Source organism: Microcaecilia unicolor, chromosome 2 (genome assembly GCF_901765095.1).
Source record: "Microcaecilia unicolor chromosome 2, aMicUni1.1, whole genome shotgun sequence".
In the NCBI taxonomy this organism is placed as follows: domain Eukaryota; kingdom Metazoa; phylum Chordata; class Amphibia; order Gymnophiona; family Siphonopidae; genus Microcaecilia; species Microcaecilia unicolor.
This window is the reverse complement of record NC_044032.1, coordinates 245,705,074-245,730,935: the sequence shown is the minus strand read 5'-3', so window position 1 is coordinate 245,730,935 and position 25,862 is coordinate 245,705,074. Positions and strand designations below refer to the sequence as shown.

General features: G+C 42.7%; 1 protein-coding gene across 3 annotated transcripts in view; it reads right to left on the bottom strand.

The window, feature by feature from the left end:
* Positions 1-25,862, bottom strand: part of GDA (guanine deaminase) — a 103,585-nt gene that overhangs the window by 4,172 nt on the left and 73,551 nt on the right. The window contains exons 8-14 of one of the 3 annotated variants that reach the window (XM_030193864.1): positions 25,621-25,728; positions 22,230-22,327; positions 17,592-17,659; positions 13,733-13,897; positions 7,790-7,945; positions 3,555-3,673; positions 3,229-3,256 (exon numbers count right to left, since the gene is read on the bottom strand). In XM_030193864.1, the coding sequence (XP_030049724.1) occupies positions 3,229-3,256; positions 3,555-3,673; positions 7,790-7,945; positions 13,733-13,897; positions 17,592-17,659; positions 22,230-22,327; positions 25,621-25,728 (742 nt within the window). The remainder of the gene's footprint in view (positions 1-3,228; positions 3,257-3,554; positions 3,674-7,789; positions 7,946-13,732; positions 13,898-17,591; positions 17,660-22,229; positions 22,328-25,620; positions 25,729-25,862) is intronic. The other 2 variants (XM_030193865.1, XM_030193866.1) reach the window with 2 other exon arrangements.

Here is a 25,862-nt window from a genome sequence, read left to right as displayed (position 1 = left end):
TAACACAACAGTACAGTATTTCTTACATTCTCAACAACTGTAAGAGCTGATTCTTTGTTTTGTGTTTTCTTTTGCAGGAACTTCTTCAAGGAAAAATAAGGTAAGTATTATAAGTCAATGTTTTTAAACAGGGCCCGGTTGATTCTGGCTGATATATTAAAGGATACTCCTCTCCAGCACTTTTGTATGAATCTCTCTCTCTCTCTTTTATTGTTGGGTACCGGTACCGTGCTGTTTTTCTTTTCAAGATGATAGCGGGTATACTGCAGACAGGAACTGGAACTCCTCCGAAGGACCTACTACTCTAAGCTGTAACCAACTTAATAAGAAAAACCTTAAACCTTTTCTATTCAGTCCACTCATATTAATATGCAGTGGCTCATTAAAATTATTCCTTTCCCTATCTAGCTATTCCCAGGTAAAATAAAATATGATTGAACATCCCTATCTAAACCCTCCCAAACCAATAAATTCCCAAAAATGTATCAAATTTAATATAAGCACTAGGATTATTAAAACTTATGTGTTGATTTTTTTTCTCTCTCTGCAGCAGATCACCGCTCTTTCAGGGACAGGGGTATTATAATCATGAGATTTATTTCCCCCTCTTCCATAAATTGATGAAGCTCACAATTACTGGGGTGATTATTTAGTTAAACCTTGTCACAAGGCAGATAACCCCTCACAGAAGTATTTTAAAACTCACACCAGTTCCTTACAAGTTCACTTCTATTAGTGAGCCAGACTGGTACTGCGCCCAAATATTTTATTTATCAAAGACACTTCTAACATATGAAGTTAAATTAAGATTTGGGCAACAGCTTTCCCATCCAAACCAAAATCACTTGCCTAAAGCCTCCTGACAACACACGAGCGGCTTTTAAAATTAAGTTTTCCCACTGCAGACATACACCAATATTTTTAAATGACTACCCAAACCTCTCAAAACTCAATTTAAATGTATTTCTTGGCTGAATTGCGCAGGGACCACTTTTACAGGTCTGCACAGCCTTTAGCTTACCTCCCAACTGCCACACAAGCCGTTTAGAACTTAAGTATGTCATATATGGCACAAGCCCAGCATGAGCCCCTGCACTAACCTAACACTTTGCAATCCCCTATAAACATACACTTTACATTAAATTATGACATTTTCAGCAATATACAGCACTTTACACATATTTGAATACATTTTCCTTACCTCATTTAGCATTTAACTGTGTTTATTTTTAAGTTTTCTTCTGCACGCGCCTGCTGCACTCCCTGGCACAAGCCAGCATCTGGCTCGTGCCATCAGCTGCTTCTCTCCCTCCTCGTGGCCTCCCCTCAGCGCGTGCCACCCAACAGCACACCCGCCAACACATTTAGAAAATAAAAAACACTGGAGAAGTGCATGGAGCACTTCCCCCTTCTTACTCTGTCCCACGCTGGGTTCCCCTCTCCGCTCAGAACCAGCTCTGTAACCTAAAAGAGCCGGTTCCCTCTAAGAAACGGGGATTCCCTGGCCCCGGCGTCTCACATGCGTCTGACATCATAACGTCGACGTCAGACGCTTACACAGGGTGGCCAATCAGGCCTCTCCAGCCCTCCCAGCCTTCCCCTTCATCCTAAAAAACAAAATGTGCCGCTGCATTCAACACGGCCGAAGATCTCCCCAGCTGCTAGCGCGAACCCCTCCTTCCTGAATCGCCGCCCAAACTCCCTCACCACCAAACAGCTGACGCCCCTGCCGCCGCTAACGCCACCCACGCAACAGCGTACACCGCACCACCCCGGAGCTCACCCTCAGAGGCATCCCAGGTAAAATAATTTAACCCTATATGGGTTACAGTAGTATGTGCAAGAACTATGACTTTAGAGTCAACAAATACTGGTGTAACCACCATGTAGAAAAAGTAAAACATGAAAAAAGTCAAGATTTTATGGAGCTTTCGAACTGAAATGGGCTGAAATTTAAAATATAACACACCTGAGATCACAGTACTTGAAAATAACACTGTGATTTTTATGAACACTGCAGTACCAAGAGACATAAGAATTAAAGACAAAGAATTGGAAAAAAATATCAAAGTATCAAGAACTGGCAAGACTTTGGAACAAGCGATGTTGAATTATTCTTATTGTTGTAGGAGCCTTAGGTAGCATTATGCTAAGGATGGACAAATTTCCACAAAACCTTGAAATTTCTGATTTGACAACAATAGATTTACTAAAAACAGTTTTCTAGGTTCAAGCTACATTTTGCAACAATACCTGGATAATTCCTAAGCTTCTGGATGAAACTTGAATTCTAAAGGTTTATCACACAAATCTTTGTGTTATACTCCATGAATAAAAATACATTTATTGTAATTTTCATATACATAAGAATGAGATAATAAATGGACTACTTATATTTAATATAATTGGTGAATTTAATGAACTTATGTCCTCTTATGGTACATTTCTGTACCTGCTGTGCTACATTTTATGCCTGTAGGTCAAGTTTTACTGTCTTTGAAGAGAAAATTCAATGATACAGTATAAACAATAGGAAGGCCTCCAGGAAAATATTGAAAGTCTCTAGCACAAGCTTATCCAACCTACGGCTCCGAGGGCCAGAACTCGGCCTGCCAAGTGCTGCTATCCAGGCACCTCTGGCTGGCTTCAGCTGCATTGACCCCCCGCACAATTTTGGCTTCCCTGCTGCAATTCCGACTTTCTTCAAGCTAGAATCTCCCAATGCAGGAAACTCAGGAGTGCTCGTGGTTTCAAGTCTCATGAGATTTGAAACTGTATGACCAACCTCAACTTCCTGTAATGCGCGGCTCACGCTTGAAGATAGCCAGAGTTCCAGTGGGGAAGCCAGAATTATGCTGGGGTTGATGCAGCTGAAGCCAGCCAGGTGAGATAGAGATTAGCTGAAGATGGGGTGGGGGGACATGAAAGACAGAAAGTCTGTGAAAGCTAGGGGAGATACATATGAAACAGAGACTGTGAGTGGCTGGTGGGAGGGAACATATGAAAGAAGAAAAGATTGTGAAGGCTGAGGGAGGGTACATATGAAAAAGAGAAAGAGACTGGGTGAAGGATGGGGAGGTATAAGAGAGAGAAGGAGCGTGAATGTGTGTTCACACACACATGCATGTCATGGCCCTCCAAATGTTACAAAATATCAAATGTAGACCCCAATAAATGTTGGACAAGCCCACTCTAGCACATATATAAGTGCACACACATAGGACATACCTAAATTCAGGAACTTCTGGACAACATCCTAAAAAATGAAACAAGACAAATGTTAAAATTTTATGTGCAATCTCTAGAGCCTAATTCAAATACTAAAAGAATAAAAAAATGTTATATCAGATGTGCCTCTTTACCCATTTGCTAGACAGTTTAATTTGTAAGGAAAGTGTGCTACAATACTCAGAGCAATGAGACACTGCAAGAAAGTGTTGCATTCAAATACCACTCATTTTTAATCACTGTATGATTAAAAAAACAATATTTAATTCCTGAAGGCATTATACAGTAATTGTTTATTTTATTCAGTGTCTTTCTGCTCTGGTTACCTCAAAGGTGTCATCTGCAAACACATCAAACGGACCACCTGGGACGCAGGGGCTCACTAATATAGCATCAAATTCCTTGCCAATTTGAAAATTCCCAGTCACATCATCTATGTTCAGAGCTGTGAAATAAAACAAGTTAGGAAATTATTTAGAAAAATCAAGCATTTTGATTGGTCAAACAAAAATCTTGAGACAGTCTGTGTCTTCTTCATGTGCAGTTATCACATTATGAAGTACTAAATGAGAGTAAGACATGACCATTAGGGAATGGAGAAATGATTCTCCTGGGCTGATGCACTACTGCTGCTTGCGAGCTGTTCATATTCAAATGTAATCCCTTACCACAGGAGTCAGCAACCTGCAATATAGAGATACCACAGGTTGGTGATTCCCATGGTAAATCTAGGTGTGGTAAAAACTCTCCTTCTACTACACCTTAATAACTTTCCATCTATATGGTTCATTGTGGGGGCTGGCGTTAGGCGACATAGCAACACTAGTGTGATTATTAATGTTTGAATTTTTTTCTTCAACACTCATGGCACATAGAAGAAATCAGTATGGTCACACTATGTGCCATGAGTGTTGAAGATGGAGACCTGATATAACTCCGAGGTCCACACCCGAGTCCTTGAAAAAGTTGAAACGACAAAACCTTCAAGTTTATGAAGTTAAGATTTTGAGGGGGAACCTAAAAATGGTCAAGAAATCACATTGACTGTATGACCGAGCAAGACATGGATTTTCAGTATGGAGATGAGAAGTTGGACACTACTGTAATAAGATAAGTGATGACTCTAGTAGCCTAACATGTGTGACCTATGGATGACTTTTATTAAGATATTTTTCAACAATATTGAAAGAGGTCTCACATGTATTTAGTAACACCATATAGTTTATCAGACACTTTAGTACATTGTTGCACAATTTATATTTTTGCGTTGGTGCACTAAGAAGCCCTATGAATGAGATAAAGAAGTGATTTCATCCATTTAGGTCTGTTTTTATATGGACCCAATTTGGATGATGAATGAATCTGAGGGCTTCTTTCACATATTTAAATAGTACACTTGAAGTGCTCATTAATAAGACGTTTTTGTTAAATATTTAAGTTGAATAAACATTTGGCTAAAACACTGGTCTCTTTTTGCTTTTCAGTTTGATGCACAACATAGGCATCCTTCAAAGCTGGTGCCAAAGAGGCAGAATATTCAACCTTGTTTGGGCAGGTATCAGTTGGTTCCCATTCTTAGTGGGGCCTATCAATGCTCGATGCTGAGGAAGACTGAGGTCTTCTTAATGATGATTCACCCCCAGAGTTCAGAAGAGCTTCCTGGTCTTTGAGGTCAAGGCCTCTGATACCAATACATGTGGATCAAATCTAGAAACATGAAAGAGTCTCTGTTTTCCATAGTACAAAGGTCTCTATTTAGAAGCTTTGTGATCCAAGTCTAGACCCAATATGTTCTTGAGAGGACACACAAGCAAGGATCCACACTCCACACAAAGCAAACAAGCAAAGAACAGACAACAGAGTTGAATGGCAGAGTGTCTTTAATAACCAATTCTTCAAACTGACTTGACAAGAACCATGTTACGGTGACAGGGCCTGCATCAGGAGTCTACAAATGGTAGTTTTTATAGTTTATATTTATTTAAATTTGTTATAACGCCATTAATTAATTTGCAGATCACAAACTGGGTTCTTTCATAATTCTAAGACCACATCATATTTGTTTAACAACAATATTGCAAAATAGTTGCATAATGTAAATCATTCTGTATAATTGTCTTTTTTAAATTAATCATTTCAGACTATTTATCTATCTAACACTTTGGAGTAACATCTTAGTCTTCATCTGGTAAGGGTTCCTGAAGTAATTTCTGTAGTCTTTCTTCACTGAAGCTCAGAACATTGTCCCATGGCTCAAAAGCCATCACCCCTCTTGCAAAAGGACAACAGAGGACACACAAGCAAGAGTCCACACCGCACAAAGTGAACCCAAAGAACAGACAACGGAGTTGGCGAGAACAGCAGGGTGTCTTTAATAAGCAATTCTTCAAACTGACTCAACACGGACTGTGTTTCAATGACAGGGCCTGGACATACCATAAATATTTCTTTACTGAAAGAGTGGTGGATGTGTGGAACAGCCTCCTAATGATGGTGGTAGAGAAAAGAACTCTTTCTGAATTCAAGAAAATATGAGACAACCACTGAGGGTCTCTGAGATAGAGGAAGGGATTGTAGAGATTAGTAGTTTGTATGGATGGACAGACTGGATAGACCATAACTGATGCCATTTTCAATACTTCTGTGCCCCCCCCCCCCCCCCAAGAAAGAAAGAAAGAAAGAAAGAAAATATAGCCAATACCAAATCAAATGACTCGGTTGTGATAACCAAAAAGGTCCCGCTCAAACAACCAAAGAGTACCAAAGTTGGTGAAAATGGAGGACGTGGAAAAATGAAAGAAAGCATTAAAAAGATCAGCAATATGAGGCAAAAACTTGAAGAAAAAAGGCAACACACAAATTGCACTCAAAAGTTTTAATTACTGCAAGAAAAAGAAAAGTAGAAATGTTTTACCGACTCCATGGAAAATCAAGAACTGAAAATAAAAAAGGTGGGAATATGAACCAGGCTATCCAAAAACTGGAACCAAAATGAAACTTAAAATAAACAATGTTTAATCATTTTCAAAGTAATGACAATAAAACAATTCCACAATGTGGAATTGTTTTATTGTCATTACTTTGAAAATGATTAAACATTGTTTATTTTCATATTCCCACCTTTTTTATTTTCATTTTACGCTTCGTGGGATCTATTGAGTTCTCCACGTACGTGGATTCTCTTTAAAACAAGAACTGAGACAGACCCATGTAACATTGTAGCATGGGAAGAGCTGCATATGTTCAGTTGAAGTCAAAGTTTTTCAGAGTCAAAAAGCTAGGAGAAGCTTCCCCACACCAGGCTCCATCAGGTGACATCACCCACTTTTTGAGGGCTTTCCTGTTTATCCTGAGAAAATGAAGTATTCTCCATTTAACATCTCCCTGGTCACAAGGCCATGCTAGCAGTTGCTGGTGTGCTAATGGCAACACAGCCCATTCATTTTGAATGGGCTGTGTCTGCATTGCTGTACGGCTTTGTAAACAGGGGGGTTAGTTCTTTAGGAACAGAACTTTTCTTCCAAATCTTAACAAATTTTATTCTCTTTAAACACGGAATCTGTAACACTCCTCCCACTAAAAAGTATTAGGTCCACAGACTGATTCATATATTACAAGTGAAGTGAGCTTTTGCACCTTTGCTTATTCAAACTCATTTATTATCCTTTTGTTTAGTACTTCCCAATCATGCCTTCACTCTTTTACTTCAAAGTTTCTGGGGTTCTTTTGTGGGGTGGTGGGGTTGCTTGTGTGTGTCCTTTCTGTATATCTTGACTAATCTGTAAGCTCTGAGTAGAGACTGTCGTATTTTGTGTCATTGTAAAGTGCTTGTTAATGTATGACTGGTAGTGCTATACAAATCCTATATAATAATTCTCACCTCCAATGTTCTATGCTTGGGACCGTGGCTCCCTGGCTGCATGTGGTCTGCGAGGCAGACACGCATGGACATCACTGACGTCAACACAGCTGTTTCCAAGGCAAGGGGAGGAGTAGGGAAACGCGCAGCGTGTTTCCCTACTCCTCCTACTGCCTCGGAATCAGCTGTCACCCCCCGCGCTATGACCCCCTCGAAACCCACCCCCTTCCGCAAACCTGTTGATCCCCCCCCCCGGAACGCCGAAAACTGCACCCCCCCCCACCGCTGTTGTGCACTACCTGTGCTGACAGCCGAAGTGTTGTTCTGCCCTTCGGGTGGGTTCCTCAATCATCTTCTCAGAAAGTTTAACTCCGTGCGTCTGACATCAGACGCACGCAGAGGAACTTCCAGACAAGATGATTGAAGAACCTACGGGAAGGGAAGAACAACACTTCGGCTGTAAGCACAGGTAGCACAACAACGGCGGCAGCGGCGGCGGGGGGGGGGGGGGCAATTTTCGCTGGCACGGGGGGGGAACGACAGGTTCGTGGAAGGGGGGGTTCGAGGGGGCTGTAGCACGGGGGGGGGGGGGGGGAGGGAAATTGCCTGCCTAAGGCCCATTTCCTTGCCTACAGAAACGGGCCTTTTTTACTAGTAATAATAATAATAATCATCATCATAAAAGAAATGAAATAACCTTACCTTGACTCCCTCCCAGAGTTGCTAGCCTGAAGGCTTCTTTATAGCTTAGGGCTGTGTATTTCTCTTTTTGAATTGAGAAAGTCTTTGATGTGGGCATTGTTTGCTGATTACTGTGAGAACTACCTGTATGTAGGAAAGAGCAATCAATCTTCTGTCCTGTAGATAAAAATAATATATTCCCAGGATGTTTTCCTGAATAACGTCATCACCAGAAAAAAAAACAATAAGAGAAGGCAGAGATCTATCAAATGTATACAGTGTTTTGGTTCATTACATTTTTCATAGCAGCAAAAAATAAGTATTTCCAATGACCCCCCCCCCCCCCCCCCGGGTGCATTCTTACCTGGTGAGAGCAGCCATGCAGCTGTCGGTTCCGCTGGTTCCTGCTCTCTCTGCCCCGGAACAGGAAGTAACCTGTTCCGGGGCAGAGGGAGCAGGGAACCAGCGGAGCCAAAAGCTGCGCGGCTGCTTTCTGCACCCCTCCAGCAGAGTGCACCCGGGTTGGGCCGCCCCCACCGCCCGGCCCTCGGTACGCCATTGATTAGCACTTACAATACTTGGTGAGGCACTGGCCCCTTCCATGTCTATAGGGTGGTTATGAGGAAGGGGGTACAGTTGAGAGTTGAGAGAAACAAAATGCTTTAGTGTTTTACTTGCTGCAGGCCGCAAGGGGGAAGAGTTTGATGACAAATCCAAGAGGCAGCATTACAGCACAATTAGAGGAAAATGTAGTGTGTCCTATGCTCACCTCCTTCTAGCACCATCACCACTACCTCATTTGTTTTTTCCCCTACCAGTTGTCCCTGCCTCTGGGTGGTACCCTACTGTTTTGGGGCTTGATCAATGGTAACTGCAGGCCTGAGCAGTAGTTAGCTGTTTAGTCATTCAGGCCAGAGACTGCACTAATGAATGTTCTACTCCCAGGCCCTATGGTACCCCCTCCTAAATTCCATATGGACCTGGAAGTAGAGACTGTGCTGCTCTATAACCACAAACTACTGCCCTGCTGTAAAGAAAACGTCCAAAAGGGCAAGGAGGGTTGTGAGTGATGTTCCCCCCTGCAGAAAAAAAGCAAGGAGAAATGGGGACGAGAAATATGGCCTTTATTTTTGTTTGTATGTTTAGTTTTAAATTGGTAACCTTTCACACATCACACCTTTATCACTGTGCCAATGCTTCCCCACCCCCTTCCCCAGAGGGGATACTGATGCTAGGCAGGTAGGCAAGTTGCAGAGAATGGAGGGGAGAAAGAGAGCTGCTTTGCAGGAAGGACTGATGGAGATGCTGGGCAGAGGGGATAGATGTGATCAGGGATACTGCCAATATGTTAGAATTGCCAAGCCCTTGTCACTATTGTTCTGCAGGTTTAGGGATATGTGTGATTTTCGGACTGCTGAGCCTCTGTTGTTGGTTTTCTGGGTGACAGAAAGAATGTGCTATGTGGTGACTGCCAAGCCCTTCTAGAACAATCTCCCGACAGCTTGCCCCTCCCCTGCCATGCCAATTTAAGTGTATTTGGCATCATTTCAAAATGACATACTGTATTCTCTCTAATAAACGCCCACCCCCAATAATCATCCACCCTCCCCCCCCCACTTAAGAACCCCAAAACACTGGAAAATGTAGTTTTCAGAGCAAATTAGGATTTGCCCAATATTTGCCCACTCTCTCTTAGCATTGCTCCTCTCCCCCCTCCCCCCCAAGCATGACCCAATTTATCTTCTCACCTCATCTCGAGGTTATGGTGCTGGGCTGGTGCAGGGCCTTCAGATGCTCAAGGCCCCACACTGGCCCAGCACCATAACTTTGAGATGAGATAAGAAGAGAGATCCAGTCATTGCAGGGAAGGGGGTAGAGAGTGGAGGAGAGAAATGGTGGTTATCATGGGGACAGGGTGGAGGAGAGAAATGGAGGAGTGGCCTAATGGTTAGTACAGTGGGCTCTGATCCTGGTAACCTGGGCTTGATTCCCACTGCAGCTCCTTGTGACCTTGGGCAACTCACTTAACCCTCCATTGCCCCAGGTACAAAAATTTAGATTGTGAGCCCTCTAGGAACAGAGTAAGTACCTTCGTATAATGTGTACAATGCTGCGTATGTCTAGAATCACTATAGAAATGATTATTATTAGTAGTAAATTGTCATCACAAGGAGGAGGGCTGGAGGAGAGAAATGGCGCCTCTATTAATAGCCCACCCTAGACTTCAGAAAACCCATTGTCTCAAATTGTAGCCTGGGAGACTATTAGAGAGAATGCAATATTTAAAAGATGCATATTAAATTTCCTGCAAATTTAGGATGTTCACAAAAATAGACTGAACAAGCAAACACTTATGCAAGAACCACTATATAACTTTTAGCTAATTTAGGAGTCCTTTTACTAAGGTGCATTAATGGATTTGGCGCGTGCTAATGATTAGCATACACTAAATACTGCACAGCCCATTGTATGACTACGGGCTTCCTGGCACAAACCGCACACTAATTCGTTAGCGTGCACTAAATCCATTAGTAACAGGACCCCTTAGTCCTTTAGGGCAGAGGAAACCCAATCCTTACGTAATTAGGTACACTTAAAATTAAAAGTTCCCAGGTACAGCCCTTATATGGTACTTTACTATGCTGAAAAAAGAGCAGTTTTCAAAAAAAATACTTAAGCAGATAAAGGACTGTTTACTTGAGTAAAAAAAAAAGTTTTTTTTTTGAAAATTATCTACCCTCCCCGTACTGAGGGGAGATGGTTTCCAGGGGTAGAAAATTCAACTGTGCACGTAGCTTTGCATTTTCAAAGGTATCCCTCTAATTTTATAAGTGGGCATAAAAAATTGCAGGAAGACCCTAGGAAATTGGAAGACTGGACATCCAAACGGCAGATGAAATTTAATGTGAACAAATGCAAAGTGCGGTGCATTGGAAAGAATAATCTGAATCACAGTTGTTTGATGCTAAAATCCACCTTAGGAGTCAACACCCAAGAAAAAGATCTAGGTTTCATCGTGGACAATACACTGAAATTGTCTGCCCAGTGTGTGGTGGTGGCCAAAAAAGCAAACAGAATGCTAGGAATTATTAGGAAAGGGACAGAAAATAAGACAAAGAATATTTGAATGCCCCTGCATCACTCCATGGTGCTACCACACCTTGAGTGTTGCATTCAATTCTGGTTGCTGTATCTCAGAAAAGATATAGGCCCTGTTTACTAAGGTGCGTTAGTGTTTTTAGCGCGCCTACACTTAGCACGCCCACTAACCATGTAGGCACCTATAGGGATATTGTAGCCACGTACATGGTTAGCGTGCGTACATGGTTAACGCCCGTTAAAAATGTTAACTTGCCTATAATGCTGCTTAGTAAACAGGGCCCTTAGTGAAATTAGAAAAGGGTCAAAGAAGGGCCACCGAAATGATTAAGGGGATGGAACTGCTCTCACATGAGGAAAGGCTTAAGAGGTTAGGACTCTTCAGCTTGGAAAAGAGAGGGCAGAGGGGGAATATGGTTGAGGGGTTAGTGGTTAGTGTATCTGGGTTTAAAAAAGGTTTGGCCGGGTTTCTGGAGGAGAAGTCCATAGTCTATTATTGAGATGGACAAGGGGGAAGCCACTGCTTGCCCTGGGATTGGTAGAAGGAAATGTTGCTAGTTTTTGGGTTTCTGCCACATACTTGTGATCTGGATTGGCCACTATTGGAAGCAGGATACTGGGCTAGATGGACGATTGGTCTGACCCAGTATGGCTATTCTTATGTTCTTATGTACTGAATACCAGCACTTTTTGGGGTAACAGTACACTTACACACATAAGTGGCATTAAAGTGACTGGGCAGTATTCTGTAAAAGTTCATGTAAGTGGCAGAGCGCATAAGTGGAAGGGGGTTTTCACATGGGTGAAGCATGTGAGGGGCATGGGCAGGGCTTCCACTTATACACGCAACTTACAGAATTCTATCACTTACATGCGCCATTGCTACATTAAGGTGCCCACATTTACAGGGGTGGAAATAAGTATTTGATCCCTTGCTGATTTTGTAAGTTTGCCCACTGACAAAGACATGAGCAGCCCATAATTGAAGGGTAGGTTATTGGTAACAGTGAGAGATAGCACATCACAAATTAAATCCGGAAAATCACATTGTGGAAAATATATGAATTTATTTGCATTCTGCAGAGAGAAATAAGTATTTAATCCCTCTGGCAAACAAGACCTAATACTTGGTGGCAAAACCCCTGTTGGCAAGCACAGCGGTCAGACGTCTTCTGTAGTTGATGATGAGGTTTGCACACATGTCAGGAGGAATTTTGGTCCACTCCTCTTTGCAGATCATCTCTAAATCATTAAGAGTTCTGGGCTGTCGCTTGGCAACTCGCAGCTTCAGCTCCCTCCATAAGTTTTCAATGGGATTAAGGTCTGGTGACTGGCTAGGCCACTCCATGACCCTAATGTGCTTCTTCCTGAGCCACTCCTTTGTTGCCTTGGCTGTATGTTTTGGGTCATTGTCGTGCTGGAAGACCCAGCCACGACCCATTTTTAAGGCCCTGGCGGAGGGAAGGAGGTTGTCACTCAGAATTGTACGGTACATGGCCCCATCCATTCTCCCATTGATGCGGTGAAGTAGTCCTGTGCCCTTAGCAGAGAAACACCCCCAAAACATAACATTTCCACCTCCATGCTTGACAGTGGGGATGGTGTTCTTTGGGTCATAGGCAGCATTTCTCTTCCTCCAAACACGGCGAGTTGAGTTCATGCCAAAGAGCTCAATTTTTGTCTCATCTGACCACAGCACCTTCTCCCAATCACTCTCGGCATCATCCAGGTGTTCACTGGCAAACTTCAGACGGGCCGTCACATGTGCCTTCCGGAGCAGGGGGACCTTGCGGGCACTGCAGGATTGCAATCCGTTATGTCGTAATGTGTTACCAATGGTTTTCGTGGTGACAGTGGTCCCAGCTGCCTTGAGATCATTGACAAGTTCCCCCCTTGTAGTTGTAGGCTGATTTCTAACCTTCCTCATGATCAAGGATACCCCACGAGGTGAGATTTTGCGTGGAGCCCCAGATCTTTGTCGATTGACAGTCATTTTGTACTTCTTCCATTTTCTTACTATGGCACCAACAGTTGTCTCCTTCTCGCCCAGCGTCTTACTGATGGTTTTGTAGCCCATTCCAGCCTTGTGCAGGTGTATGATCTTGTCCCTGACATCCTTAGACAGCTCCTTGCTCTTGGCCATTTTGTAGAGGTTAGAGTCTGACTGATTCACTGAGTCTGTGGACAGGTGTCTTTCATACAGGTGACCATTGCCGACAGCTGTCTGTCATGCAGGTAACGAGTTGATTTGGAGCATCTACCTGGTCTGTAGGGGCCAGATCTCTTACTGGTTGGTGGGGGATCAAATACTTATTTCCCTCTGCAGAATGCAAATAAATTCATATACTTTCCACAATGTGATTTTCCGGATTTAATTTGTGATGTGCTATCTCTCACTGTTACCAATAACCTACCCTTCAATTATGGGCTGCTCATGTCTTTGTCAGTGGGCAAACTTACAAAATCAGCAAGGGATCAAATACTTATTTCCACCACTGTAGATCAGGTCTAAGTCTTGTGTAAATGCAGGTGGGTTTATGTTAGGTGCCAATACCCTAGTATTCTATAATGGAATCTGGACGCCAAATGCCATTATAGAATAGGCTTTTACTGCATTGCATTGGGGTGCCTAAATGCATGCCCCCACTTACAGAATTGTCTCCTTTATGTGTTGTTTTAAAGTAAAAACATACTTGCAGAAGTAAATCAGATGGAAATCTAGTACACGTGCACTTTCTTTCCTAAACCCGGAGCAAGGTCCGTGGAGAATAACACCCATGAACTTTGTACCTTCATGCAGACATTTAAAAGTCACTCCCCCACCCCCATAATAGAAGTCTATAATTCTTGCTCATAATTTATTACCCATTTTGTATACTGTACTGTCATATCTTCCAGGAACGGATTGCCCTAATAGTGCATTGTTAATCATAGATATACCTAGCTCGTATTGAATGTAGAGGACTTTGGACGTATCAATCGCTCTCCTGATAGCATCAAGCATGGAAGAACAATAGCCACCAGCAACATCTAGGGAAAAATCATCACTATTAGTTTTTGAAGAAACGTTTTTCATTAGGGGCCTTTTTACTAATTCGCGTAGGCGCCTACGCGCGCCCAACGTGCATCAATTTGGAATTACCACCCAGCTACCATGTGGCCCTTGCGGTAATTTCATTTTTTGTGTGTGTCCGCTAGGCGCCCCGGAAAATAATTTTTATTTTCTGGCGCGAGGCAGAAACTGGGCAGTAATTGTCATTCTACCACACGGTTAATGCATGAGACCTTACCGCTAAGTCAATGGCTGGCAGTAAGGTCTCAGACCCAAAATGGAAGCGCATCAATTTTTATTTTGCCGCACATCCATTTTCAGCAAAAATTTTAAAAAGGCCTTTTTTACTGGCGCACTAAAAAATGGATCTGCGCACGCCCAAAACACATGCCTACCCTACTCACTGAGTCCCGCCCTCTGATGTAACTTCCTATTTCCTCGAGGGCGGGACACAGTGAGTGAAGGGCCAACGACGAGACAATTTTCTTCTTTTACAGTCAGCAGCGCTGCAGATTCGAGGTGCCGGGTGCACGGAGCTCAGCTGATAGGCAGGTGGGGACTGTCAGATGGGGGGGGAAGTGAGAGACGCTGCGCCGGGGGGTGTCCACGGCAGAGGGGGTGCCGTGCCACACTGGGGGGTGTGGAAGGAGCACCCCCCACCCGTTGACACCCGGGGCGGACCGCCCCCACCGCCCTGCCCTTGCTACGCCACTGCCCCCCGGTATTCAAAACCATTTAACCAGCCAGGAATGGCACCTGGCCGGTTAAATGGCACTTAACCAGCTATCCAGCAATATTTAGCAGGGGATAGCCGGCTATCCCACACTGAATATTCCCAGTTGGTAACTAGGAGATAACCGGCTATATCGCATAATGTGGAGGGGAATAATCGAACGTCGCCGGCGAAATAGGTCGCCGGCAATCTATTTTGGCGGCAGCACAACAGCTGGCCGGAACCGTATTTTCAAAAAAGATGGCCGGCCATCTTTTTTTTCGATAATACGGTGTGGGCCGGTGAAATGCCTTGGATTTCGCCGGGTTTGAGATCGCCACTTTTGTTTTTCCGCGATAATGGAACAAACTACCGGCGATCTCAAACCCGGCGAAATCCAAGGCATTTGGCCGTGGAAGGAGCCAGCATTTGTAGTGCAATGGTCCCCCTCACATGCCAGGACACCAACCGGGCACCCTAGGGGGCACTTCAAACATCTTTTATAAACAACCAAATTAGCTTCCAGGTGCATAGCACCCTTCCCTTGTGTGCTGAGTCCCCCAAATCCCCCCCAAAACCCACTGCCCACAAGTGTGCACCATTACCCTAGCCCTAAGGGCTGAAGGGGGGCATCTACATGTGGGTACAGTGGGTTTTGGGGGGTTTGGGAGGGTTCAACATTACCCACCACAAGTGGAACAGGTAGGGGGGGGATGGGCCTGGGTCTGCCTTTCTGCAGTCCACTGCAACCAACAACAACTGTTCCAGGGACCTGCATACTGCTGTCAGGGTGCTGGGTATGACATTTGAGGCTGGCATACAGGCTGGCAAAAAAGGTTTGTATTTTAATAATTTTAGTGTGGGAGGGGGTTGGCGACCACTGGGGGAGTAAGGGGAGGTCATCCCCCATTCCCTCCGGTGGTCATCTGGTCAGTTGGGGCACCTTTTTGAGGCTTGGTCGTGAAAATAAAAGGACCAAGTAAACCCGGCGAAATACTGCTTATCGCCGGGTTTTATTTTTCCATTATCCGCGAAAGTCAGCCATCTGGTAGCCACGCCCAAGCCTGCCCATGTTCCGCCTTCGCTTCACCACCAACACGCCCCTTTGAACTTTCACCGACGAGGCGAAGGGAAAGTGACGAAGCTATCACAAATGTAGCTTTCGATTATACGTTTTTCGCCGCTTTTGCAAAATCGCCGGCCATATCCCGATTTGTGTCAGGAAATAGCCGGCGATTTCTTTCGATTATAAGCTGGATAGCCAACTATCCCCAAATATTCATCACATAGCTGTCTATTATAAGCATCCTTATCAGGCTTTTAAATAGCTGGAATATCTTTGGCTGGTTTAAACTTATCCAGCTGTCTCCAAATATCAACACAGCCAGTTAAGTTGAAACACAACCAAAAATAAATTGGATATTCAATGCCGGTCACCGGAAACTGCCCGGCATTGAATATCCAGGCTGACTGCTGATTGTAGGAGTTGGCCAGGCTCCCTCCTGCAATCTGAATATTGGCCCCCTAGTGTACACCGATATAATGCACCTCGAGCTAATACTGAAAGAGGTGTGAGTAAAATCCAAGGGCCCAATGTTCAAGACAATCTAAATAGCCAGGGAAAGTTCCTGGCCATTTAAATCGCCGAAACTAAAGCCAGCTATTTTGGGAGCATTCCAGGGCTGGAGTCAGCACTCATGTAAGATAACCGTATAAATAGGACCATAAAGCACAGTCTTATCTTTATGCAGGTCTTCATAGCCAGAGAAGTGCTGAATATCACATTTTATGAATCCATTATGACAACAGTGCTTTCTTTTTGTAGGTTTGTTTTGGCGGGATTTCAGCACTGCCATTTTCTGGTTCTTACAGCTTTTGACAGTATTGCACAGCCCCACATCGCTCATAGGTACCTTTCGCAGACAAGTACATTTGATCAAGCCTTGTGACCCCTGAGGCAGCCCCGTGTCGGGCCCTTGCTTGTTTGGTGCCTAATAAAGGATCTACATTGGATTTCTCCCGGCCTGAGAGTCTTGTGTCAACTTCTACTTCCTGTTGGTTCTCACCTATATTTCGTAGAGGGCACCTCCCAGTTTCTCTACATACCAAATATCACACTTAACTAGGTATGTTTTAGCTAGCTCCCTATACCCAGAAATTCAATGCCGGAACATGGCCAGTGCCCAGCATTGAATTTCCGGGTATAACGCCGGTGGCAGTCGACGAAATGCTGATCACCGCAAGCTGAATATCGGTCCCGTATAAATAAACTTTAGAACACCCAAGCAGCTGTCTTCTATCTGGACAACAGTGATGATTGCCAACAGAATCCAGATATTCAGCACCACATGCAATTTGGACAGCAGTAAACACAGGGGCCCTTTTACTAAGGCGCACCGAAAAATGGCCTGCTCTGGTGTAGGCACATGTATTGGACGCGCACAGGTCCATTTTTCAGCGTGCCGGGAAAAAAAAAGCCTTTTTTCTGGCAGAAAATGAACATGCGGCAAAATTAAAACCAGCGTGCATCCATATTCGGCCTGAGACCTTACCGCCACACATTGACTTAGTGGTAAGGTCTCATGCATTAACCAGGCGGTAATCGTCAGTGTGCGTACACTGCTGATTACTGCCGGGTAAGTGCCACGCATAGAAAATATTTTCTACTGCGTGTTTTGGACGCATGTCAAAAATGGAATTACCGCCTGAGGCATGTGGTAGCCAGGCAGTACTTCCAATTTGATGTACATTGGATGTGCATAGGTGCCTACACGCCTTAGTAAAAGGGCCCCACAGTGACCAGTGTTTAAAAATAAACTCCAAACACAGTGTATAAATATTTATGTAGATTAAATGGTTCAAAAGACACATACTCTACACTGAATATGAGTCATCCTTTAGATTCTTTCAACAAAGACATGAGCTTTCTACCTTTGGACGGCTAAAACTGACCTACATACCTGTGCCAAGCCCAATCTTAACTTTGTGCTTCAGAACCTTACGTACATCCAGATGGCCACTGCACAACCTACAATGAAAACAAAAAAAATCAAACAGCTGCAACTGGCTTTAGAACAATACAGTTTAATCATGGAAATATCTCAACTTTCTGTTCATTTTCATAGACATAAAATATTATGGAGCCCTTTGTTGAACTGCAGAAAAAGTGGCCCTTAGCATTCACTTATGCAAAACTTTTCCATGCACTAAGTCCTGTATTACCAGGGGATAAAGTGGCCAATTTTCAGATTTTTCCATTAAAGGCCATGCGCTAATTTTCCCATTAGCATGTGGCCATTAGTGTGTGATGCCTATTTCGTAGGTGGTAGCAGGGGTGTAGCCAGACTTCAGCAGGAGGGGGGCCAGAGCCCGAGGTGAGGGGGCACATTGTAGCCCCCCCCCCCCCGGTGCCACCGACCCCCCCCCCCTGCCATTTTTTATCCCTCCCGCCGCCACCACTACCTTTGACCCCCCCAGCACCAACCCTTTCGGCCCCCTCTTCCCGCTGCCGCCACCCCTCCCCCTTCCCACCATTGTTGGGCACCTTTGCTGGTGGGGAACCCCAACCCCCGCCAGCCGAAGTCCTCTTCTCCGGTGCGGCCGCGTTGCTGATCTGCAAGGGCAGGCTTCTGTTTCTGTGAGTCTGACGTCTTTATACAATAATCACTTTGATGCATTGTTTTCATATAATGGGGATCTTCAGATACCATGCTGAAGATCCCCATTATATGAAAACAATGCATCAAAGTGATTATTGTATAAAGTGAATTTACCTTAAGGTTATGAAACTACGGTTTGTGTGAAGGATTAGTGAGAGATTAACAGTGAGTATAGAACTATTCAAAGAATTCAAATAGATCTACTAGGAAAATTCATATAGTTGTTTGGGACAAAATATACCTGATATTCTAAAGGTGAAGGCATGGTACCCATTGGCAGCATCATATCTGTAGGAGAGGGGGAGGGGCAACAGCTGTTTTCTGACACACTTAAGAAACTGTCATTGTAATATCAATTAGACCCCCTTTTGGGTGGTTTGTTCCAAAAGGGCATAACTCCTTGAAAGCCCTTTTTTTTTTTTTTACAACCACTAGAGTCATAAGAGAACCTTTGTTGGTGTTGGCTGAGTGTAACTTTTAAGTATTAGAATGTGTCAGGGTTATGAGGAAAAGAGTGAAGGAGGTGTGATAACTACAGTGTTTAGGACAGGGGAAATATAAGAGATCACGTAGGATTAGGAGGGAGAGAAATACATGTTTACAAAAGGTTAGCTGGAAAGGTTTATAGAGGAGGGTTGATCGAATGGAGGGGAGGGGTTTTTAATGCTAGATCTATTAGACAGAAAGGCTTATTAACAGTGGAACTCATTATAGAGAACCATGTGTTTTTTTTAATGCTATTACAGAAACATGGTTGATGGAAAAAGGAGGGATACGTTTGTCTGAAATATCTTCACATGGCTACCAGGTCTTTTACGAGGCTCAGGTAGGTAAGAAGGAAGGTGGTGTGACTTTGGTGCTTAGGAAATCATTGGGATGGGGTTTAATTAAAACATAGCAGATAGTAAGCATGGAGTGTGTGTTGGAAGTTTACAGAGGACAGGAGGTTAAACAGGTTTTAGTGATGTATTTTTCACCCAGGAAAGATGGGCAGAGGTGTTGGGCAAGATTAATTTAGGATTTAAATCATGGTGGATATTAGGTGATTTTAATTTATATATTGATGATTTCATTTGTCTAAAGGTTAGATCTTTTCTGGAGATATTGGAAATATTAGATTTACACTATTCTAGAGGTCATATACTAGATATAGTAATTTGTCTTGAAGATAGCAAGGATTTTGTAAAACCTTCTAAGGTTGACCTGCTATAGACAGACCATTGTTTGATCTGGTTTTGGTTAGTAAGTAAAAGGATATTTGTTACTAATCATAACATGTAAATGTTAAAATGGAAAAATGTTTTGTAGATATGTTGAAATTTCAAGAGGTTTTTGAGCTTCAGCTCAGGGGGGCTCTTCTAAAGGAAATGGATTTAGAGAGTGTAGTTGATATTTGGGAACAAGAAGCACAAGCTAGTTTAGATGAGGTAGCCCCCTTAAGGGAGATTAGGACAAAATTGAAGGAAGAGGGGGGTTTAAACTATCATCTTTGGAACTACAGCTCAACAGATTGAAGAGATGATAGGCGAGAAAGTGAAGAAGGGTGGAAAGAAGATGACTTTGGAAGATATTGGTATTCCAGCAGTGAAAGTCTATGTATTTTTTTTTTCATGCAGAAGATGTTATATCTGCAGAAGGAGACAACAGTACAGAATGTAGGGGAGATTATGGAAGATATGTTTTAGGGGGAAGAGGAATGAATGGATGAGTTCACCTTTATAAGTACAATGGGTACACTTTTTTTTTTTTTTTTTTAGAAAACATAAGTTGTGTCTGCATACTCTTGATACTATCCTTTATCTATGATGAAACATCTTGATGGGAATAGTTTAATGGTTCTCTTGAATATGATGAATTTCTCTTTGCAGGAGGGAGTAGTTCCACAAAGGTGAAAGAATTCAGTTGTGAAACCAATTTTGAAAAGTGGAATTAAAAATTGAAAGAGTTATTCAAGTTATAGGCCTGTGACAAATCAACCTTGGTTAGCAAGGCTGATTTGATATGATTTGATATTGTACTTATAGAATATCAATTCCCAGTAAGCTGGTTCAAAGCAGGTTCCAAGCAACAACAACAAAACAATTCTAGTTAAATATACGATTTCTGAAAAAGATAGGTTTTCAATCCTTTACAAAAAGATAGATAAGTTGGCATTGTCCTAAATTTAATAGATAAAGAACACCAAAATTGAACAGCTTGAAATACAAAAGTTGACTACAAAGAGATTATATATTTAATTCCACAGAATGATGGAAAATAAAGAAGCAGAGAATTCCCTACCCTAGAAGTGGTAGGTGATAATGCAAAGGAAACTGAACTAACTAGATAATTAGGGCAAGAACCTTCAAAATCTTGTAAACCCAACTTAAAAGAAACTCTTGCTTTTACAGGAAGCCAATGCAGTCCTATCAGGCATGGTGTGGCATGGTTGAACCACCTCATGCCAAATATCAGCTTTGCTACAATGTTTTTCAAGAGCTGTAATCCAGCAATGGAGGAAGCAGACAAAAGGCTATACAAGCCATTACAGTAATCTAAATAGGGTAGAGTTTTAGATTGAACCAAAATAGCAAAATGTTTTTTGGTAAACAATGCACAAACATTCCTAAGTTGATGTAATTTAAAGAAAACAGCTTTAACTACTGATTTTACCTGGGGTACCAATGGTAAAGAGGTGTCTAGATAAACACCAAGAATCTTTGAAACCTTTTCAACCTTCAAAGCTAAACCATCAGGTAATAATAGCTATGATTTATTTAGACAATTATGGAAGATTGGATTATGTCCAATCAGGTTGTAGAAGACAACATAGTACAGAGTCAGTATTAGTTGCTGTTGCAGAGTCTATACTAAATTATTTGGCTAGAGGGGAGGAAGTACTACTTGTATAGTTAGACTTTTCAGCAGCTTTTGATTTGGTACATCATAAGTTACATAAATTGAGATGTACTCAAATAGATTTCTTCATTTCTGCACAATAGACAATTTGGAGTGAAGATGCAAGAAGATTGCTCCTCTTGGAAAGATAGTATGGTTAGGGTTCCACAGGGTCCAACTTTCTCATCTCCTGTGTTCAATATTTTTTTCAGCTAGTGGGTAAGGTTGTATATAGATTGCAGTAGTGTCATATGTACGTGTTCAGTTGATCATTCCTTTGAGAATGGATAACGTACTCTTTAGGTAGAATGTTTTAGGGTCTGGAAGAGATAATGGCATGATGCTAGTATTGGTGGCATATAAATATTTTAAATAAAGCTAATGATCACGTGTTTGATCTTTCCAAAAGTTCAAAGGAAGGGATACTCCATGAAGTTACTCAATAGCGCATTTAAAACAAATCTGAAAAAAAATATTTGCCACTTAAATTATCACCTAAAAATATATGTTGGGGCAATAACTGACACCTATTGTTAGATCTTATCTACTGTAACTAGAATAAAAGCTCAATAAAATGGACCTGCAATTAAAAAGCATAGAATGTAGACTGATTACATCTTTCTCTATTCTATCAGAAACATATATTTAGATTAGGAATGTTGGACCAAACCTGTTGAGTGAGTCAATCATTGGGAAGAATCACATGTACTCCACAGTTTTTCATATCAATATCAAATGTTGAATTATGACAGTAAAATGTGTGTTAAATTAAACAGCCAACACTGTGCATAGTCCATTCAAAACTAACTTCATGGACATCTAACTGAAAGCTCAGTTTTTACAAATGTCCCACAGGAGTAGACAAAATCCACACATTGAGCAATAATACAGACAATGGCTCATAGATCTAGATGTTAATATATGATGCCGTATAATATTAATTTAAAAAAAAGATCAGAAACAACCAGCATAAAGGAATGAAAAGAAAAAGTAGACTACCAACCCATTATAATTTTTGCAAAAAATATGAAATCTGTCTTTATTTGCCATGTGTCTACTCACGAAATGTTTGAATTGGGACAGTGAGAAATTGCAGCTCCACGCTCTCTGAAGATTGCCAGTTCTTCATCACTGAGATAGCACCCATGGGCCATCACTGTCTGTAAGGTACACAACACTTAATAAGACACAGTTTACTGTCAACATTTAAGTTATTCTTTGCCGTATCACTGCCAAATGTTCTATTATGATGGAACAGGGATGGATAGGCCTAGATGCGCTTGTCTACTAGAAGGAACCTGGAGGCCTATGCCTGCTTATGGGCTAGGCCCAGAGGCTCTTGTTTGGTTTTAGGAGATGCAGGGCTTTGAGGTAGGGTTACCATACGTCCGGATTTCCCCGGACATGTCCTCTTTTTGAGGGCATGTCCGGGGCGTCCGGCGGATTTTGCCCCCGCCCACGTTTGTCCGGATTTCTGGACAAACGTGGGCGCGGGTGCGGGCAGGCGCGTGCGTGCGGTGGGCGTGTGGGCGGGCGATCGGCGCGTGGTCTCCCGTCCCCTCCCCTCCCCTTCCTTACCATGTTCCCTGGTGGTCTAGTGACGTCTTCGGGGCAGGAAAGAGCCCCCTCTTTCCTGCCCGGAGCGCTGCCTCCCCTGTCTATCATCCTTCTCGGTCTGGCTGGGGATTCAAAATGGCCGCCGAGAGTTGAACTCTCGCGAGGCCGCTTCAACTCTCGGTGGCCATTTTGAATCCCCAGCCATACCGAGGAGGATGCAGCAGGCAAGGGCAGGCAGCGCTCCGGGCAGGAAAGAGGGGGCTCTTTCCTGCCCCGAAGAGAAGACGCTACTAGACCACCAGGGCTAGACAGTAAGTGAGGGGGGGTATGTGATGGGGGGAGGGGACTATGTGACGGGGGGGAATAGGGGCGGAACCCGGACCTGAAGGGGGCGTGGCAGGGGGCGGGGCATGAGGCGGGCGGGGGCGGGGTAGGGGGGCGTGACATGTGTCCTCTTTTTCAGAGGACACAAAATGGTAACCCTACTTTGAGGGTCCCAAAGGCTAGACGATGACTTTGGAAAGTTAGGAGAGTGTGTCAAGAAAGCTGTGAAAGCCAGTGTTCATGTGTTTTGGGTGGAGAAGTTCCTTGTGCTAATTGGCTCTTTCACAGTGATTACACCCTGTATAAACACTGGTGAGATCTCATCTGGAATAAAGGCAGTTCAAAGAAGAGCTACCAAAATAGTTCAGCCTGCATTATAAGCCCTGTGAAAAAAGATACTCAGCCTAAATATATACCCATTAGTTGAGAAAGGAGAGAGGAGAATATGATAAAGACATTCAAATACCTTATACATATCATTAATGCACAAAAAGAACACTTCTCAGGGGTAATGTAAAGAAAGTTTTGTCACTGAGAGAACAATGGATGCACATAAGAGACTTCCTGAGGTGGTTCAGGAGGAAGTATACTAAGAGAATTCAGAAAAGCATGGGATAATCACAGAGGATCTTTAGTTCCGAAGAAGTGAATGTAAAGTCAGAAATCATTTATGTCTTGTGGCATTGTCACAGGAAGGAATAATGGTCAGACTGTTGGGTCAAATCGTCTTTATCTGCCATCACTTTCCCATGTTTTGCAATCCCCTCTTCTGAGACTTCTTCATTTCTGGATATTTTGTTCTGTACATGTATTTGACCATAGGCCACTGTCCCTTTTCACTATAGTCATTAAGGGGTCCTTTGACTAAACTGCGGTAAGCGCTAGCACTTGCTTACCACAGCTTAAAATGGCTTACCACAGGGTATGCTCAGGCATCCTCCGATAATTTTTGGATCCGTGTGCGCAAACCACATGCTAAAAAATATCTTTGAGCACAGAGAGGGGCGTGCATAGAGGTGGAGAGTGAGTATTTCTGTGTTAATCAGTTAGGATATCTACATTATCATGTGCTATCACAGGATTAGCACTTGAGCCCTTACCGCCTACAAAACAGACATCGGTAAGTGCTTCCATGCTAATATTTTTTCATGCAATCCCTATATCATTACCCAACTCCCAATGTATCTTTATCACCTTATTCATACAATCTTCAAGGGATATCTAGATATAGGATCTATCAATAACCATGTCACCACCATTCAGGCTATAATATGAGCCAGGCATTTTTTAAGGTGGGCATGTACTCTTCATTGATCCGTAATTTTATTTTTCTTAAACTTTCATTCATAGACTTGACTCAAAATATCAATCAAACTTGCACTTAGCTTAAATGTGAAAACTCTATATTTTTCTTCATTCCTTTTTCTATTTTTTCATTTAAAAGTTAGTCATCTCGGAGACATCTGATCCCGACATGAAATCATGTTTCACATTTAATGCTGTATCAAGGTGCGTCTCCTCAATCAAAGCTGGAAATATATCCGTTGCTCTTCCTATTTTTTCATGGCCATGCACTAATGGCAAAGTTAGTGCCTGGCCATTAATTGAAAAACTAGAAAATCAGCCATTTTCTGGCTGCAGTAAAAATGACTTCAGATCTAAATTCTACATATTGTGCCTGAAAAATCGGTGTCATTTAAAGACATGCTTATCGTGATTCTATAAAGAGTGTGCACAACTTAATTGAACAACAAACTAATCAGCGCTGACAATGGGGAGGTAACAATCAATTATCAGCACTAATTGGCAATAATTAGAATTTAGGCGCATATCCGATTCTATAACGGATTGTGCCTAAATCCTATCATGCAAAACAATTCAAAGCATGGTTAGGAGTGTTCCTGGATTTTATGCGCGTTGACACAGAATCACGCCTAAGTGCACCTAACTGAGGGCCCCTTTTACAAAGCACTGGTAAGCCCAACGCATGCTTACCGCTCGCTGAAAAGGAAGTACTGCCAGGCTACCGCAGCAGCCCGGTGGTAGTTCCTGCAGTGGAGGCAGTGCATGCAAATCTCTCTCATGAATATTCATTATGGATGTCCTGAAAACTTGACTGGCTGAGGTGCCTCCAGGACCAGGTTTGGGAAACACTGCCATATGGTAAAGTCCTGCGTTAAGCCGCAGTAACTGCAAATTTTACCATGGCTTAGTAAAAGGGACCCTTATTGCCTTTTTGGGAGCCATTTGGTTTATTGCATTGATTCCCAGTGGTGACTGCAATGTTTACCCTGTGTGTGTACTGGTATTGTATATACCACAGTTTTCTGATAGCGATGACACCCTGTTCTCCAGAACGTCATTCCACAGCAGCAGGAATGGGATGAGACAGAAGAGCTTTCAAACACGCGTTCCTCCTCCAAAGTTAAACAGGGATTAGAAATGAAGAGTAAAATCCCCCATTTTTCTTAAAAGGCGACTGAATTAATACAGTTTATTTTGGGAGCAGTAATTCTGTTAACGAAACAAAATAAGTAGGCACTGATAATCAAATCCTGACCCTTAACATTACCTTATCTGTCAAAAGTTTGCTTTTATCATACACATCTGTATAGTGTTTGTAATTGGGGAATAATGTTTTCACACTCTCGACTTCTCCAACAGCCTCACTTATATGGCTCTGTAAGGAAGGAGACACATTAGTTCTGATCTTTTGTAATTCAATTGAGTAAAATTCAATAGACAAAAGCAATTCTGACAGCCAAAAGCAATTCTGACAGCAGTTATACCTTAATAGCTTATTATTGACTAGAT